The sequence below is a fragment of the Sorex fumeus genome, unplaced genomic scaffold (assembly GCF_029834395.1).
Source record: "Sorex fumeus unplaced genomic scaffold, SorFum_2.1 ptg000006l, whole genome shotgun sequence".
NCBI classification, from domain to species: domain Eukaryota; kingdom Metazoa; phylum Chordata; class Mammalia; order Eulipotyphla; family Soricidae; genus Sorex; species Sorex fumeus.
The window spans coordinates 46,497,466-46,514,677 of record NW_026606063.1 but is presented as its reverse complement, the minus strand read 5'-3'; the positions used below and the strand labels follow the sequence as shown (position 1 = coordinate 46,514,677).

The following is a 17,212-nucleotide window of genomic DNA, read 5'->3' as shown; positions in this document are numbered from 1 at the left end:
ACCTTATTCAGGTTTTTTTTTCCTGTTTATATATGATCATATGACAAAAACTATTTACTTGTGGGTATTTATGGAAAGTTTCATCATAAAGCATTCAAAATTTTATACCAAGGAGTAGCCCTACTCAGGTCCCACTCAGTTAAGTCTGGGTGGCCCAGCATTCAAACATTTTGCCATGGGGGTAAGGATATTTTCATTTCCAGAGTTCTTCCTTTTAGAGACACCAAACACTAACAGTTTCCTAACCATCCACTCACTTTTACTTTGCTCATTTTAAGGAAAAGTCATTGAAACAGAAGCTATAATAATCTCTTTCTGTGATATCTCTGGAGCAGAGGCCAGAGGGCCTGTTGAATTTTAAATGAATTTTAAATGCTATTCATGAACTGAAGTCAGCAGTAAGCGAGACTTGAAGAAATTCTGTGACACTTGGGTATTTTCTGGCAAATGGATTACCAAAAGCAGTGTTCCTGGACAAAAGAGCTAAGATCAAAGTGACAAGTACATGCTATTCTGCTAACGCATGCATTCTGTGCACGCACAGTGCAAGTCTTCATTCTCAGGAGAGCATCCTGAGTTGCAGTGTGAAATGGTTTTCACCTTGCTACACTATTTTTTGAATGTCATAACATCTTATCCGACAATCCCTACTACCCTAACTTCTAGATTCTGGCATCTTTTACCAAGAAGTTGAAGCATGATGTAGTAGCTACAACAGCTGCGAATGTGGTCCAACACCAGGTGGTTAACTGCCCTCCCCCACAGCCCCCAGGCACAGTTCCCCACAGTCCAGGACTTGCAATTCCTGCCAGGCTCTGGGAATCCAATGCCAATGTGACAGGAAAGGGCTCTCTGTAGCTGTTTGAAGTCAACTCCCTTCAGAATAAAATGGCATAATGCTTGAAAAGTGTTGATTCTCTGGGGTGGGAGAAGATAGCACAGCAGGTAAGGGACTTGTCTTCCAAACAGCAGACCCAGATTTGATCCCTGGCACCACATATGGACTTCACAGTACCTTTAGGAGTGATCCCTGAGCAGAGAGCCAGAAGGAATCCCTGAAATGAGAGATGTGTGCTGAAAGTAAGTAGACTATGGACCGAACATGATGGCCACTTAGTACCCGTATTGCAAACCATAACACCCAAAAGAGAGGGGATCCTGGTTTTAATCCCTTCGTCACCTGTGGTTGGTAGGAGCAGGCAGAGGATCTCTGTCCCCGGGTCCGTTGAGCCTGGAGTCCAAGGTCTCAAAGTTCTGCTTATCTTGTTCTGTGGGGCTTCACTCCTGCGTGAGTCTTGGCTCCAGAGTCTGGAAAGCGTCCTGGAGTGTGGAGTTGGCTGGATAGTGGAGGTAGTGAAGGTCTGCTGGTGAGGTTTTTATCTGGTACCGGTAGGGTGGGTCTTCTGTGCGTAATCCAATCCCTGGGTCGCTGGTGGTTGGTGGAAGCAGACAGGGCAGGGTAGGGTGGGGCTCCGGGTTTTAATCCCTTCTTCACCTGTGGTTGGTGGGAGCAGGCAGAGGATCTCTGTCCCTGGGTCCGTTGAGCCTGGAGTCCAAGGTCTCAGAGTTTCGCTTATCTTGTTCTGTGGGGCTTCACTCGTGCATGAGTTTCGGCCTGAGCATCTGGAAAGCGTCCTGGAGCGTGGCGGCTGGGTAGTGGAGGTAGTGGACTACCTAACACTAGAAGTGATCATCAATGTCAAGAGAGGGGTTTCGCAGGGTGATACCGTTTCACCAAAACTCTTCAGTGCTACTCTCGAGAACATCATGCAACGACTGGAATGGGAAGGAACGGGAGTGAAGATTGACTGTCAGCAACTACACCACCTCCACTTTGCTGATGACATCATTCTAATAACACCAAACATTAGCCAAGCGGCACAAATGCTGGCCAACTTCGACCGTGAGTGTGGAAAGGTCGGACTACAGCTGAATCTCATGAAGACAATGTTTATGAGAAACAGTCTTGTTCCTGAGGTTCCATTTGCTCTCAACGGAAATACCATCTCCGAATGCAACAGTTATGTGTACCTACGTCGAGAAGTCAACATGATGAATGATCGGCACCTGAGTTGCGCAGGAGGAAGAGAGAGACTTGGAACGCCTTCAAGAGCATTGAAGAAATAGCTAAGAGGAAGAAGAACCTCCGGCTTCGGGCATATCTCTTCCATTCCACTGTTCTTCCTGCATTAACATACGACTCAGAGACCTGGGCACTATGAAAACAGGATGAGAACGCTATTTGGGTCTCCCAAAGAGGAATTGAAAGAGCTATGCTTTGGAGAATCACGTTTCACTCAAACGAAAGAAAGAATCGGGAGTTCAACCTCCGACCTCCATTGATGATCATGAATCAGGGACACTGTCTCGTTTGCCAACGCATCGAAAATCAGATGGGCTGGACATGTAATGAGATCTGGAGACAACCGCTGGACTAGAGCCATTACCGACTGGATTCCACGGGACATCAAAAGACCGTGTGGCTGCCCACCTATGAGATGGTCAGACCCTGAATGATCGGTTTGAGGCTCTTCGTGTTCCTAGAACAAGTAGATGCCATTGGGCTACACTAGCACATGACAGGGATGAATGGAGATGTTACTGGCACCCACTCAAGTAAATCGATAAGTAACGGGATGTCAAGTGATCAAATGAACACCCAAAAGAAGAGAAAGAGTAAAAGGGAATGTGCCTGCCACAGAGGCAGGGGTGGGGGATGGAGGGGTGACGAGAGGGATACTGGGAACACTGGTGGTGGAGAATGGGCACTGGTGGAGGGATGAGTACTTGATCATTGTATGACTGAAATGTGATCACGAAAGTTTGTAAATCTGTAACTATCTCATGATGATTCATTAAAAATTGTTTTAAATAAAATAAGAAGCAAGCCCTGAGCACAACTGGTTGTGGCTACAAAACTAAAAAAACAAATCACTGTATCACTGTCATCCTGTTGTTCATCAATTGCCTCGAGCAGGCCCCAATAATGTCTCCTTCGTCCTAGCCCTGAGATTTTATTTTTTATTTATTTATTTATTTTTGCTTTTGGGTCACGCCCGGCGATGCTCAGGGATTACTCCTGGCTCATGCACTCAGGAATCACTCCTGGCGGTGCTCGGGGGACCATATGGGATACTGGGAATCGAACCTGTGTCGGCCATGTTGGCTGCGTGCAAGGCAAACGCCCTACTGCTGTGCTATCGCTCCAGCCCCGCCCTGAGATTTTAAAAAGTGCCACTTTCGAGGCTCTTTCAGGGTCAGGAGAATGAGACCCATTATTGTTACTGGTTTTGGGCATACTGAATATGCCACGGGGAATTTGCCAGACTCTGCTGTGTGGGCAGGATACTTTTGGTAGTCTGCCATGTTCTCTAGAGTAAGAACTAGATAATAAGATGTCATGCGGCCACAAATACGGCCGCGCGCTTCTGAGAGCAGGGTTTTATAGTCTCTGGGTCTTGGCCATTGATGGGATTACATGGCGGAGGCAGTTGGTGGGTATAAAGCCTACATACTGGAAGGTGGGGGATCTGGGTGGAGGAGGCCCCAGTCCCAATCCGAGGAGGCTTGGAGATCTATGCCCCAGGTCTTGCACACCTGGGTTCATCTGCCTGTTCCTTCATGCGTGAGACTCATTCAAACATGTGGAGAGTGGTCCTAAGCATGGCTGTGGCTGGAACTGGAGGTCAGCTGCTGGGGCTTTGCTCGGGGTGGCGAGGGAAACTCAACCCACCCTCCTCCAAGGGGTCCTGGTGAGGACAGCTAGGTGCGGAGGCAGGAGACTTTGTGCTGTTCTCTTCTGGGAGCAGGGTTTTAAAGTTAAAATTTAAAAATTCTTGATTCAACAAAACATTAATCATTTGTACAGTATCAAAGTTTCTTTTTTATTTATTTATTTAGTTATTTATTTATTGCTTTTTGGGTCACACCCGGCGATGCTCATGCACTCAGGAATCACTCCTGGCGGTGCTTGGGGGACCATATGGGATGCTGGGAATCGAACCTGTATCGGCCATGTTGGCTGCGTGCAAGGCAAACGCCCTACCCGCTGTGCTATCGCTCCAGCCCCCAAAGTTTCTTTTTTAACTCTATCATTCTTTGGGACATTTAAAAGCCCATTAAATATAACCCTACTTTCTGATTTTGGGCTACGTCTGGCTCACGACTCACTCCTGGCTCTGTGCTTAGGAATCACTAGAAATCATTCCTGGAGGTGCTGTGAGGAACATATTCATTGCTGGGGATTGAACTGGGTTAGCCGCATGCAGGGCAAGTGCCTAACCCCTGCACCATCTCTAAGGTCCTGAGTTTCTCCCTCTTATATTCACATATTAGGTAATAAGTTGGGCAAATCATTTCCGTTTTACTCTCAGGATTGTATATGTTTAGGGAGAAAAGAAACATTGAATTTCTAAGTACAGAAGTATGATCGTATTTTTTAAATAGACTCATGGGCTGGAGAGATAGTTTAAAGTGATGGAAGGTATCCTGGCATGTGCGAGGTCCTGAGTTTGATCCCCTGTAGAGGATGGCTCCCTAGGCATCCCCAGACATCAGTCAGTATATCTCTTCTTGGCCCCTGCACCACTGGGCCTCAGCTCCGGACCTGATATATTTCCTGAACCATTAGGCACAGTCAGGGAGGCCAAAAGCTATCAGGAGTCTCCCCACCCCCACCCAGTAATGCTTGTGAGGCTCAAAAGAGTAAAAGTAAATTTAAAAAAATAATTCAATTTCAGGAACTTACTTTTTCACACTGCATTTTTGTTTAGAGTAACAGTCTGGACTTCAGTGCTTCTCTTGAACATTTCAGTGCCCTTGTATCTTGCAAACTATTAGGTGACTGCACTAATTGAAGGCTACTTTTAGTACTTAGCTAGCAAAAACAAAGAAATGACACAAGGACAAACTGGCTATATCAATGGAAAAGACTTTAGAAATTTTCATTATGTATTTCTTTTATCCTGAACCTGCCAGGAATGATCCTAAGTACAGAGCTGGGAGTAAGATCCTGAGCATAGCCAGTTTGTGGTCCAAAAACCATTTAAAAAAGACTAAATAAAAGACAAACAAAAAAAATTAGTTATGAAACACAATGTATCTAGTCTATTGGATTAAATCATCTTTTAATTAAAAAATACTGATATCCTAAAACACTTCTCTCTCATTCACTAATAACCAAAAGCTATTACTTCAAAATAAAGTTCTGAATGTAACATCTCATTGATTATCGTTGATACAAGGTTTGATTATTTGGAAAAGGAACTGCTCTCACAAAAAATGACACAAACAGGTTTAGAACTTTTAGTTACCACCAGTTAAAACTTCCCTGTCATCGATGCCAACTCTTTTTCATAATGTTTCCCATTTATTTTATAAAGCAATTCCCCACAGCACCCCGCAGTCACAATTCAAAGGCACAGAACTTCAATTCCAGTAAGGGGCTGTTTTTGCAAGCTTTCCTTACCGTCAGTGGACTTCTATGTTAATAACCACCCCATCAGTGTTTGAGGGACAGACAACCTTCTGTGTGAGAGGCATTTTTCTCTTTCAAAATTCTGACTAAATCCTAAATTGAAAGAAACATTGGATAATAGTTGATGAGCATGCTTCTAAAGCCACTTTTCTCCCTAGCAGTTCTGATTAGTCCCTTCTAGCCAGTACGAAAGAAGACGGCTTCTGTTGGACACGCGTTTCCTTCCTAGTCCATGTGCCAACGTTTTGTTAAAATCCTCAAGTTGGGAGGTCCAATTGGAAGCAGCCCTCCGGAGAGACGCCAGCCCTTGCTTCCACCCTCTCTTCAGCCTGAAGAGTGAAGACTTCTCCTGGCCACAACTGCAGTGCTATCGTTCCCTCCAGATAGCTGCGCCTCCTGAGCCAGCGATCCCACACCCCTTGTCCCCATGTCTCCACACAGCATTACCAAGCTTTGCTTGTCGGCTCTACTTCCTGTCTAGAAACCAACTCCCCCTTCGTGGGGAGTTCATACTCTGCACTCCTAGCTTGCACAGAAAACGCCAATAAATGTTAGGAATCAGCTCCCAGACTTACCTTGTCCCTGCCAACCACCTAGGAAGAGGGAAAATCTGAGTAAAAGGGGTTTAAAGATCCCGTGCAAATAAATCACCCAACTATAATTAATTGATGACGTTTTTAGTTTCTTAATATGCTATGTCACAGATTTGGTTTTGAGGTTTTGTTCTTGTGTTTTTTAAGCTGAGGGGAAGGGCAGACCCAGCAGTGTTCAAGGGTTATTTCTGGATCTGACCACTGGCAGCGCCCCGAGGACCATATGCAGTGCTCAGGACCAAAATGGGGCTGGCCACATGCAAGGTAAAGGCCTTAACCCTTGTACCCATATCATATCTCATTTCCATTATCACAATTTAGGGTTTGCACTGATTCTGCTTACAAGAGTACAGAGGTTGTTGGCCAGGAGATTTTGGTTCCAGCTTCTTCATCATACCCAGTAATGAGGTTGCATCAGATGTCTGCCATCACAGAGCCTGCTTCCACACCGGGCAAAGGAGATGTGTGCTCCAAGATTTCTGTAGCCCATTTCCAGAGGCAGGAGTCTATAAACAGTGACTGCATTGGGAACTATTTTCATGGATGTCATTTTAGGGCTCAGATTGGAGGAATACAAAGACAACATCACATTTCTAAACGAAAGGGCTAGATATACAAATAATATAATATGCTATGTCAATAGGATATTTTCTTTAGATTATTTCTTTATATCCAGAAGACACATTTGAGCAGTCTTATTTGTATTTCTCCCGTTAGGGCTCAAGTCACCCATTGAGAAGTTTGCCTTATGCCTTACCCTGTTTCTAACATGTGCATGGAAGCAGGAGAGCTTGCAGGACTTTTTCATATGGTTTCGCTGGTTTGAGCTTCCCAACACGCAGGACAGGTGTTACTTTTCTAGTCTTCCTGAGGAAGCGAGAAAGGTCCAGAGAAGGTTCTCACACTGTACTCCTCACTTGATCAAGAGGACTCCTAGGGACAAAGAAGACCTTGAAGTTGTAAGGTGTTTTACTTCAATGAGATTTTGTGTGGTGCCAGGAAGAGCTCTAGCCAAGTTTACAGACAGGAAACACAGCCACTGTATAGAGACCACCAGGGCAGTGCCACTGCACAAGGATCCTGGACCACATTGCTTAAACTGTCCACCAGGAACAACAACTGTATTTCCAACCCTGCTTGCTGCCACCACATTTTTTTTTTTGTTTTGGGGTCATATCTGGCAGTGGTCAGGGCTTACTTCGGGGTTCACATACAGGGATTATTCCTGGTGGAGCTTAGGGAACCATCTGAGGAGACTGAACGCAGGTTGGCTGCATGCAAGGCAAGCATTCCTATCCACTGTACTATCTCCCTAGTACTGTTCACTTAATCACTTAATCACTTAACTTCCCGTTAGTCATCGATTTGCTCGAGCAGGCGCCAGTAACGTCTCCATTTGTCCCTGTCACGTGCTAGTGTAGCCCAATGGCATCTGTTCGCTCCGGGAACATGAAGGGCCTCAAACCGAGTACTGTTAGTGCATTTTAATCCACAGGATTAATAACCGACACCCACTAACAAAAATAATAGTAAGCTTAACCTCTTACTTATTCCAATATAACTCATAACATAATCGTTCTTCGAGACCACTCTATCTTTGCTCTCTAGAACAGTACCTGACATAGTAGCTTTTTGGTAAATATTCTGATGAAGGAATGAATGAATACATTACGGACTGCTAAAGAATATATGACAGCATTACAAACTTAAAAGTTTGTCCTTCCTGCTAAAGATATCCTCTACCTTTCCATTAAAGTAGGTGTGTATGTATACACCCATATAAATAACCACAACACATTAAACACATACATTGTTCAAGCACAGTATCTGGGAGCTCTCAATAATTAGAGGGATCACTGTGAGTGATCCAGCACTGTAATTATAACTGCTTCTTTTTGCATTTCTAAATGCCATTTGAATTTAACATAATTAAAAGGGCTAATGAGCACTCACAAAATACCTACTGTTAAGAGTAAATCTATACAGACTTACCCTTGAGGGAACAGCCCTGCAGATAAACAAATTATTGCCCTTATCCAACATTCTGCACTTTGTGAAGATTTCCTCTTCGTACTTAAAGAATAGTTAAATCATATTTCACAAGTATTTGGTGCTTAGTTATTGGGGGTGGGAGGGAAAACACCTGGCACAATGTACAGGGCTTCTTCTGGAGGTGCTCTAAGGTCCATGCGGTGCTGGGGCTGAAAGTGGGCCCTCTGCAGGCAAAGTGTCCCCTTTGAGTCATCTCTCTGGCCCATTACTTGGTGCTTACAGGTATTTCAAAAGAAAAAAAAAAGACTTGCCTATCTAAATTTTTTTTTCCTTTTTGGGTTATACCCAGCATTGCGCAGGGCATACTCCTGGCTCATGTACTCAGAAATTACTCCTGACGGTGCTCGGGGGACCATATGGGATGCTGGAAATTGAACCCGGGTCAGCCATGTGCAAGGAAAACGCCCTACCCACTGTGCTATTGCTCCAGGCCCCTATCCAAAATTTTAAGTGATTATCTGAATAGTTCAAATGTCCATTTATTACTATAGTTTTTTTGTTTTTCTTTGCTTTTTGGGTCAAGCCCAGCGATACTCAGGGGTTACTCCTGGCTCTGCACCCAGGAATCACTCCTGGAAGTGCTCAGGGGACCATATAGGATGCTGGGAATCAAACCCGGGTTGGCCGCGTGCAAGGCAAACACCCTACCTGCTGTGCTATCACTCCAACCGCTTACTATGGTTTCTTAGTGATTGAACACAAAAATAAAAACTTGTTAGGCATAGCATTTACCAATATCAATTCTCAGGAAAACTTGCAAAAATGATGACAAGAAAAATAATTTATCAAATATTACTCTACAACCAGCTCTTTTTTAATATTTAAAAAGCAAATTTCTAAGACTGCTTAGACTAAATTTTATTTTATCATATATGCTTTACAAATTATGTATAATTATGTACCTTTAAATTACCTTTGAGTAAAAAATCTTTGAAGAGAAGTCAGGTTATTTTTAGAGTGTAAATAATATAAATCTAAACAATTTTACAAAGTCTCAACTATGAAAACTTTACTCTGAGAAGTTAAAAAAAGTCAAAGCTTTATAGTCAGGAAACACTCTAAGATTAGGTTATGTGTTACCTTTAAAAAAATAAATATGGACACAGAATACTGTTTAAATGTAAACATAATATACAACTAAAAAGAAATCGACATTTGGCTACCTTGAATGGCCACCTTTTCATTGCTGCTGTTTTGTTTTGGGGGCCACATCTAGCAGTGCTCAAGGCTTATTCCTGTCTCTGAGCTCAGGGATCACTCCTGGCCACACACAAGGCAAGCACTCTCCCCACTGTACTAAGGCACCAGCCCTCATGTCTTTTTTAAAGAAAATATGTAAAATTGTTCTCAAAGACCATTTATCAGAATAAACAGACTTTTCCAAAATCACCCAACTGTCCAATAAGACTAGTCCTTTGGTTTAAAATTATTTTAACGTTAAAAAGCATTGAAAATTTGAGAAACGCATACTGAGGTGAAGTAGAAAGAAACAAAGGGAAACATCTCAAACAATGCCACATGATACTTATATAAATATATATGTGTGTGTGTGTGTGTGTGTAATAGCTCAGTTGCTTTTTAAAATATCAAACAAAAGATTTAATGTTACTTAGTAGTATTTGTTTCAAAACTGTTTTCTTTAAGAAGTACTGTCTGGATCATATGTAACTCCTTAAATGGACAATTATCAGGAAAACTGGCTGTAAGGATAAAATAATAGTGTGAATGAGCTATATGCAACTTCCCTTTTTAAAAACAGAAGTCGAATCTGTAACACCAAATTTAGAAAGGAGAGTGGATGGCAGCAAATACCACGAGAAATCATCTATAGCATCTACGCCCACAGCCATTCTGTTCTGTTACAAATAAATGTACAATCTACTCTAGGAGTTTGTTCAAACAATACATGCATTTAATCATTCCTAAAAAGGATTCTTTTAAAACATATGTGATAGAGTCATATCAAATTAAAAAGGTTCTTGCTTAGAAAGTGCCAGGCTCCCGAACACTTTGACTACCTGTTTTATTTGACCTTATTACTCTTGAGTGTAACACAGTCCATACTAGGGTTGAAGGCAAATGACTTTTGTAGAAATAATATTGGCAACTTCAACACCATTCGAATTTCCTTTAACTTCCTTTAAGAAACTAAAGCCCATATTACAACAATGTTTAAAAATGTATCTATCTAAATAGATCTGTCTATTTTTTATTTTGTTTTTGGGCTATACCCAGCTGTGCTCAAGGCTCACTCCTGGCTCTGGGCTCAGGAATCATTCCTGGAGGTAATTAGGAGACCAAATGTGGTGCCATGCGTAGAACCCAGGTCAGCCGCAATCAAGGCACGTGCCTTACCCACTGTACTATCTCTCCAGCAGAACAATAACATTTTTAATCAATCAGACATTCATTTTCAATCCATTCTGGTTTGACACTAATAAGACCTTATGGTTTTAGTTTTAGTGATTAAAAAAAAGCCAAACAACTATAAAGATAAAGGCTCCAGAATTACTATTTTCATATTACTGCCAAAAATGAAAAGTGAGAAAATGAGAAACCTTTCCAAAAACTCATCAGATGAAAAAAACAGAGTTAAGAGGAGTCATACCATTAGGGAAAAGAATATTTTTTTGTACATGAAAATAATGTTAATCCCATGTAAATACCAATTCTTTCTTGAACTCATTAATAAATAAATATAATTCTAGTTTAAATCCCTATGCATTTTCCCACCATGGAACTTAGTAAGCAATCCAGCATTTCATCTGGAGCAGCTAAGGACAAAGACAGCTGCATTAAATTTAAAGAACAAGATGTGGATTTATTTTATCAGATATCAATAAAATCAAAGTATTGGGGAGGGAGATGATATGTAAAGATCCTGTCTTACGTGTTTTAGACCCTGTGTTCCATCCTTGGCCCCACAAAACAAACCAAAAAAGGTTCTAAAAATTAAGACAGAGTGATACTGGCATCAGATAAACAGACCAGGAGAACAGAACTGAGTACAGAAATAGACCCACACATCGATGGAAGCACTAACTATGACAGAAGTGAGACTATGGAACCACAGCAAAGAACAGAATAAATAGCCAAGAAATAGTTAAGGATTACCTGGTGCTTTCATGAAGAAAAAAAAATAGGTACCTAATTTTGTTCCAAAATACATTTAGTCTCTTTAGGTGGACTAAGAACTAAATATGTGAAAACAAAGAGGAGAAAACATAAGATATGTTTATGGCCTTAGGCTAAGGAATCTGCGATCATTGTCTCTGAAGAATCATTGTCTACTTGATTCTACTTTGCTCTGTGTCTTGAAATCTTGAACCCTGGGGACCAAGGTCTGTTGCCAACTAGCTTCCAGGTGGATTCAGCAAAAGGCAGGGCTCAGAAAGCAGCCAGGAAAGAGAAGCCGGGTATCTCTTTCCTGCTCCTTCCGCCCCGTCAGGGCTGTCCCCACACCTCTCCACAGTCACAGCTCCTGCTAGGTGGCTCCTCCAGGGTACCAACCCTCCTGGATTCTGGCAACACCATTTCCTCCCCTTTCCTCTTCAGACCTAAGGATAGTAACAGCTTCCTACTCCTCTTGGTCTTCTATGACTCAACTCTTGTCACATTTCTGTAAAAAGTCCCTTTATTAAATAAAGTCTCTTGTTGAATCATTTGAGGGGAATTGTATTTCCTGTTGAAACCCTTTAAGAGTTAAGAAACAGGACACCCTCAAGGCAGAAACAATAAGCTCAGGAACTTTGAATACATTAAAAATTAAGCATCTTTAAACAAAATATATTATGAACAAGATAAAGTAACTGGAAGCTCCAATGATACAAGTACTTCATGTGATCGATAAAAGTTAGTGTTTAAAATTAATTAAAAACAACTGTTAATCACTTATTTATTTTGGGGGGGTAGCCAGGGGCTTCATACATGTACAGCATTCACTCTATACCATTGAGCTACATCTCCAGTCCTTTGAGTCAATTTTAATCTTTTTATTTTTAATTTTTTTAGGTTTTTCAGGTTTTGGTTTAGTGATGCTCACGGGTTACTCCTGTCTCTGCACTCAGGAATCATGCTTGGCAGTGCTCGGGGGACCATATGGGATGCTGGGGATCACACCAAGGTCTGTTGCACAAGGCAAACACTCTACTTGCTGTACTATCATTCTGGCTCCTGAGTCAATTTTTAAAAGATAAAAAGGTCCTGGGGGATAACTTAGTGGCAAGCGTCTCCTTGCAAGCACAAGGGCCTGAGTTTGATCCTCAGGGCTGTTCACACACAATAAGCCCCGTCCCACTGTGTCTGGGCATTGCAACCAAATGTGTTCGAGCTCTGTGATAAGGAGTGTGGCCCCTGCAAGCAGCCACAACCAAGCATGTATGTGACCCCTGTCATCACAAAAGTATCAATAAAAGAGACCGGCAAGGGAAAATACTTTTAAAAATTAAAATAAATAGAAAAAATACAAATTGGGCTGAGGGATATGTTCAATGACACAGCACCTGCTTTGCAGGCATGAGACTGCAAATTCGATCCCTGAATCAAGCTCCATAAACAAGTACAATCCTCAGTGCCACAACTGTTCTGCAAGTATACAGAGTCTAAGGGTGTGAACCCAGGGACTATAAAAACCAAATATGTCACTGCAACAAGGACGACAACAAAAAGGGGAGAGAAATCTTTTGATTAATTAATTTTTTTTTGGCCATAATCTGGTGGTACTTAGGGCTTACTCCTGATTCTGAACTCAGGAATTACACCTTGCAGTGCTCAGGGAATCATATAGGATGCCGGGGATAAAACCTGGGACTGACATATGCAAGGCAAGCTAAGCACTGTTTTTCTGGGCCCAGTTTTAAAATTTAAAATATATTAATTTATATTAAAAAGGAAAAAAACCAATAGAAAATGGGTGAAATATGAAACTCAAGTATTCAACAGATATATGAAAAGATACTCAAGGCCGAAGAGATAATACAGCTGGTTGGCCTTGAGCACTGATGACCCAGGTTTGATCCCCAGCACCACATATGGTCCCCTGAGCACTGTCAGGAGTGATCCCTGAACACAGAGCAGAAGTAAGCCCGGAGCACTGGTGGGTGTTACTCTCTTCCCACAAAATATATCATCTCATTAGTAATAAGACATATGCAAACTATAAAGATAGTTTGTCCCTGGGGCCAGAGTGATAGTACAGTGAGTAGAGTGCTTGCCTTGCACGTAGCCGACCCAGGTTTGATTTCCAGCATCCCATATGGTTCCCGGAGTCCCGTCAGAAGTGATCCCTGAACGCAGAAGCAAGGGACTAAGCCCTGAGCACTGCAGTGCGGCCCACAAAAATAATAAATAAATAAATAAATAAATAAATAGTTAAAAAAGAAATATGTTTCCCCCATATACATCTAGTCTTTATCAACTGGGGCTTTAGGGTTGAATAATCAGCTTAACAGACAATAAGTTAAGTGCCTATTTCCTCAGTTTTCCTAAGGAAGCATAAAGTTAGAAGCAGAGGTGTACTGGTAAATGTTTAACAAATGGCTGGGGGATGGGGAAAGTGTGATGTCTGTGATGTAAATACTCCGGCCCCAATGCCTGAAGCTGATTTCAAGCCCCTCAATTGGACTCAAGAGTCAGGAAAAGATTGGTACAATCACTTAGAAGCAGGTATCAGTCTCCAGCCCCAGCACAAGCTCGAAATTCTAGATTTAGACGATAGAAGTTAATTCATTCCATACGGCAGGATACTTTAGGGTACTGAGGCTGAATTCTCGGGAAGACTTCTGGATGAGAAGGGCTAAGTCCAGAATCTACAGAAAATTTTGTTTGTTTTTATCCCTATGGAGACACAGAAGAATGTTTGAGGCAGAACTGTTGGAAGAAGCAAAAATGGAAAACACCCTAATGTTCATTAGGATGAGAATTAACGGATACACTTGAAAGCTATGGTAGTTAAAAAGTAGTAAAGACACTATGCATCAACATGGTATCAAAATAACTTGTTGAGGGGCTGGAGGGAGATAATACAGCAAGTTGGGCACTTGCACTGCACACAGCCAAACCGGGTTCGATCCCCAGCATCCCATATGGTCCCCCAAGCACTGCCAGGAGTAATTCCTGAGTGAAGAGCCAGGAGAGCCCTTGAGTATTGCCAGGTGTAGCCTCAAAACAAAGAGACAAAAAACCTTACTGTTGAGTAAAATAAAGCAAGCTGTAACATGTAGGTATAATATCACATTAAGTTATTTTAAAACATTAGTATGTATTGTTTAAAAATATCTATGTATGCATTATAAAAATAAATCAGAGGAAAATATCTAGGAAAGTGGCTACCTCTAGTGAAAAAGGGAGAGTGTAATAAAATTAGGAAGAGAAAAATGACTTCTATTTTATCTATACTGTTTAGTTATTTTTTTTCTTTTTGGGGGGAGTCACACCTGGCAGTGCTCAGCGGCTACTCCTGGCTTGATGCTGATCTGGGGAATGTTTCCAGTGCTTCTTGGGGCATGCAGTGCTAGGGACCCAGGCTTCCTAGAGTCAAAAACATTTTCCAGCAACTGTGCAATCTCTCCCTTTCCATTCCTACAGTGTTTATTTTTTAAACACAAACAAACAAATTTCGGTAATAAACTAAATTTATTGTTTTAGATTTTATTAAGGTAAAAGTACATCTTTTGATTCTTATATACGGTCTCCATGAAGTGGAATGTCATAGGGTTTTCCCTGTATTTTCACTATCTATTAATAAAAACACTGAATAACGTTTGTAGCTCATGCTTTTACTGATTCCTCATCATGTCAGTAAACAACCTCTACTTCTCACCCCTTTGGATAGCATCCTTCATCTCCATACCTCTTGATAATAGACGGGCAGAGCCCAGGCATGGCCCAGGGAAGTGCGCTTGGCCTGCGTGCGCCTGCCTAGAGCCTCTGAGGTCCCAGGTTCAATTCACGCTGCTGTCCCACATTCCTCAAGTGCAGCCCAGGCTTTGCTATCATGATTCCTGGTGTCACATAAGCACCACCTCCCATGTTCCACAACCAGGTGTGTGAACTCTCCTCTGCAAGGCAGCCAAATGTGCTGGAGCACCACCACCAGGCTGGCCATCCTCACAGGGTTGCAACATCAAAGGAAGGGCGGGGGGGGGGGGGGAGGGCAGGGGGGGGAAGCAGACTGTAAAACTCAAGGACAACGCCAAGCCAAGTAGCCTCAAATTCTTAACAGGAAGGCTGGCTGACAAGACAACTGCAAGAGAAGAACTGCTTGAAAGTCTGTGTGCAGGGGTCTACTTCTCACTTACCTGGCTAACTTTGATAACTAGGATGGCTAAAAACTTCCTCACAGGATAGGATGACTGCTTGTTACTGCATTTGCCAAATAACTCATCTAAGCACCAAAAGGTAAAAATCTTAAAAAAAAAAAAAAGAAAAGGTAAAAAGAGCAAATGGAAACACACTCTCCCCATGAAGTATCTTTCACTGGGCGTTCTGGTGACCACCGAACTGCCACAACCAGAGCATCTTGGGTCTTTCTCATTCTGTGTCGCTAAACACAGGGGTCACAGGCATAAAGCCCTGGTGTCCCCTTGTCTTTCTGGGAATCAGTGGAGTTGTCTCGGGGCATCTGTAGTATGGTTTTTTAAAAGAGATTGTCTTCCAATAAGTTTGTGTTTAAATACACACTTTAGTGCACACTGGCAGGCATTCTGAAGCTAGGTGGTTCTAAATAAAGAACTCTAGTCAACAACAGGAAATAACTCCCACAGAAAAAAGGGGCAGAATACAAACTCTCACCAACTCTTGTACACAGTTCACAACGGTCTTTTGTTCCAAGCACATTTAAGCCTGAAATCTTTACTTTTCAGAGCCTGTTTGAGCCTTTGCAATTAAACATTTCTTTTCCCTTTGCTGCTGTCCTTGCTTGCTTCTCTCTGAGAAAGTGAACTGTACAACTAACTTCTAACAAGGAGGTCGTAGATCAGAAAACAGACCACTATTTCAAATCTTAACATCTTTTTCTTAGTGGAGCTACTCCAGGATCAAACAAACAAACAAACAAACCAATTTTCAGTTTAAAACAAAGGTTTTCTTTGAATAGATCCAATGTCACATAAACACATGCACATAAATTTTCTAAAGGAATACATTCCTCGGCAGTGTGCATTAGTAAGTCTATCAATAAAGACACACCCTGTCAACCCATCAGTGTAGACGGATGGGTTATCAACACTGCAGCAAATCAATGTGACTTGAAGACAAAGGCTCCCTCTTGAGATTTTATAAAGAAAAAAAAGGCGGGGGTAGGAGAGGGAATCTAGATCCCTAACATAGTCAAGAAGGAAGATACCTGAATGTTGCTTTCTAAAGTCAAAGAAAGTGACTCTATAGGAACAGGCTGGTGACATTAACAGACCACAGCACAAGTACTCCTGACATAGCAACAGGGCCAAGCCTGAGAGCCTACCCAGGACCGCAGACTGGCAGTGCTCCCTTTCTCAGCCTTCTGCTCTCTACTGGCTCCTTCCTGTACTAAATAAATTACAGGCTCAGTGAGCTCTGCTTCACTTTTAAAGCAAGAAATGATTCTTCTTCACGTTCAGTGCTGCAGGAGAGCTAGTGGTCACTACTGTTTTCACCCATTGCCAACACTTTTGGTCCTTCCTTTTTTCCTCCGACTTCTGCATAAGTTATATGACTGCCCCCAGAAAAAAAGCCCTGATGCCCTCTAAATGCCAAAGGTCCGTGGATACTTCTCTTCTCAGTTCCTTGTTTCCTGTACTTCTCAATTCTCTGGTCATCTCTTCAAGTAACTTTGGTCAAATTACTGTCTCCTGCCTCTTATTTTTCTGGTCACTTTGTAGTTTGTAGTTTGCTTTGCTGGCCTCTTCCTCTACCTACCATAAAAACTTATGATTCTCAACCTAAAAAAAAAAAATCACATTTTCTTGCAAACTGGGACCTGAGAGGCTTAAGAAGGTGAATGGTGTGTGGGTGGTTTGGATATTAGAATCTTCAGGAAAATTTGGGGTATCCTAAGTGTTTTAAAAACATTTTGACACTTGATAATCACTGTCTAAATATTAGTATTTCCTAT

General features: G+C 42.1%; 1 protein-coding gene across 3 annotated transcripts in view; it reads right to left on the bottom strand.

Annotated features, from left to right (window-relative positions):
* The window catches only part of SERTAD2 (SERTA domain containing 2), a 133,144-nt gene that overhangs the window by 21,978 nt on the left and 93,954 nt on the right, over positions 1 to 17,212 (bottom strand). For 2 of the 3 annotated variants that reach the window (XM_056124889.1, XM_056124899.1), the window contains exon 2: positions 6,827 to 7,002. The exons of the other annotated variant lie outside the window; for it this stretch is intronic. In XM_056124889.1, the coding sequence (XP_055980864.1) occupies positions 6,827 to 6,846 (20 nt within the window). In that variant the 5' untranslated portion in view covers positions 6,847 to 7,002. The remainder of the gene's footprint in view (positions 1 to 6,826; positions 7,003 to 17,212) is intronic. 3 annotated transcript variants of the gene reach the window in all.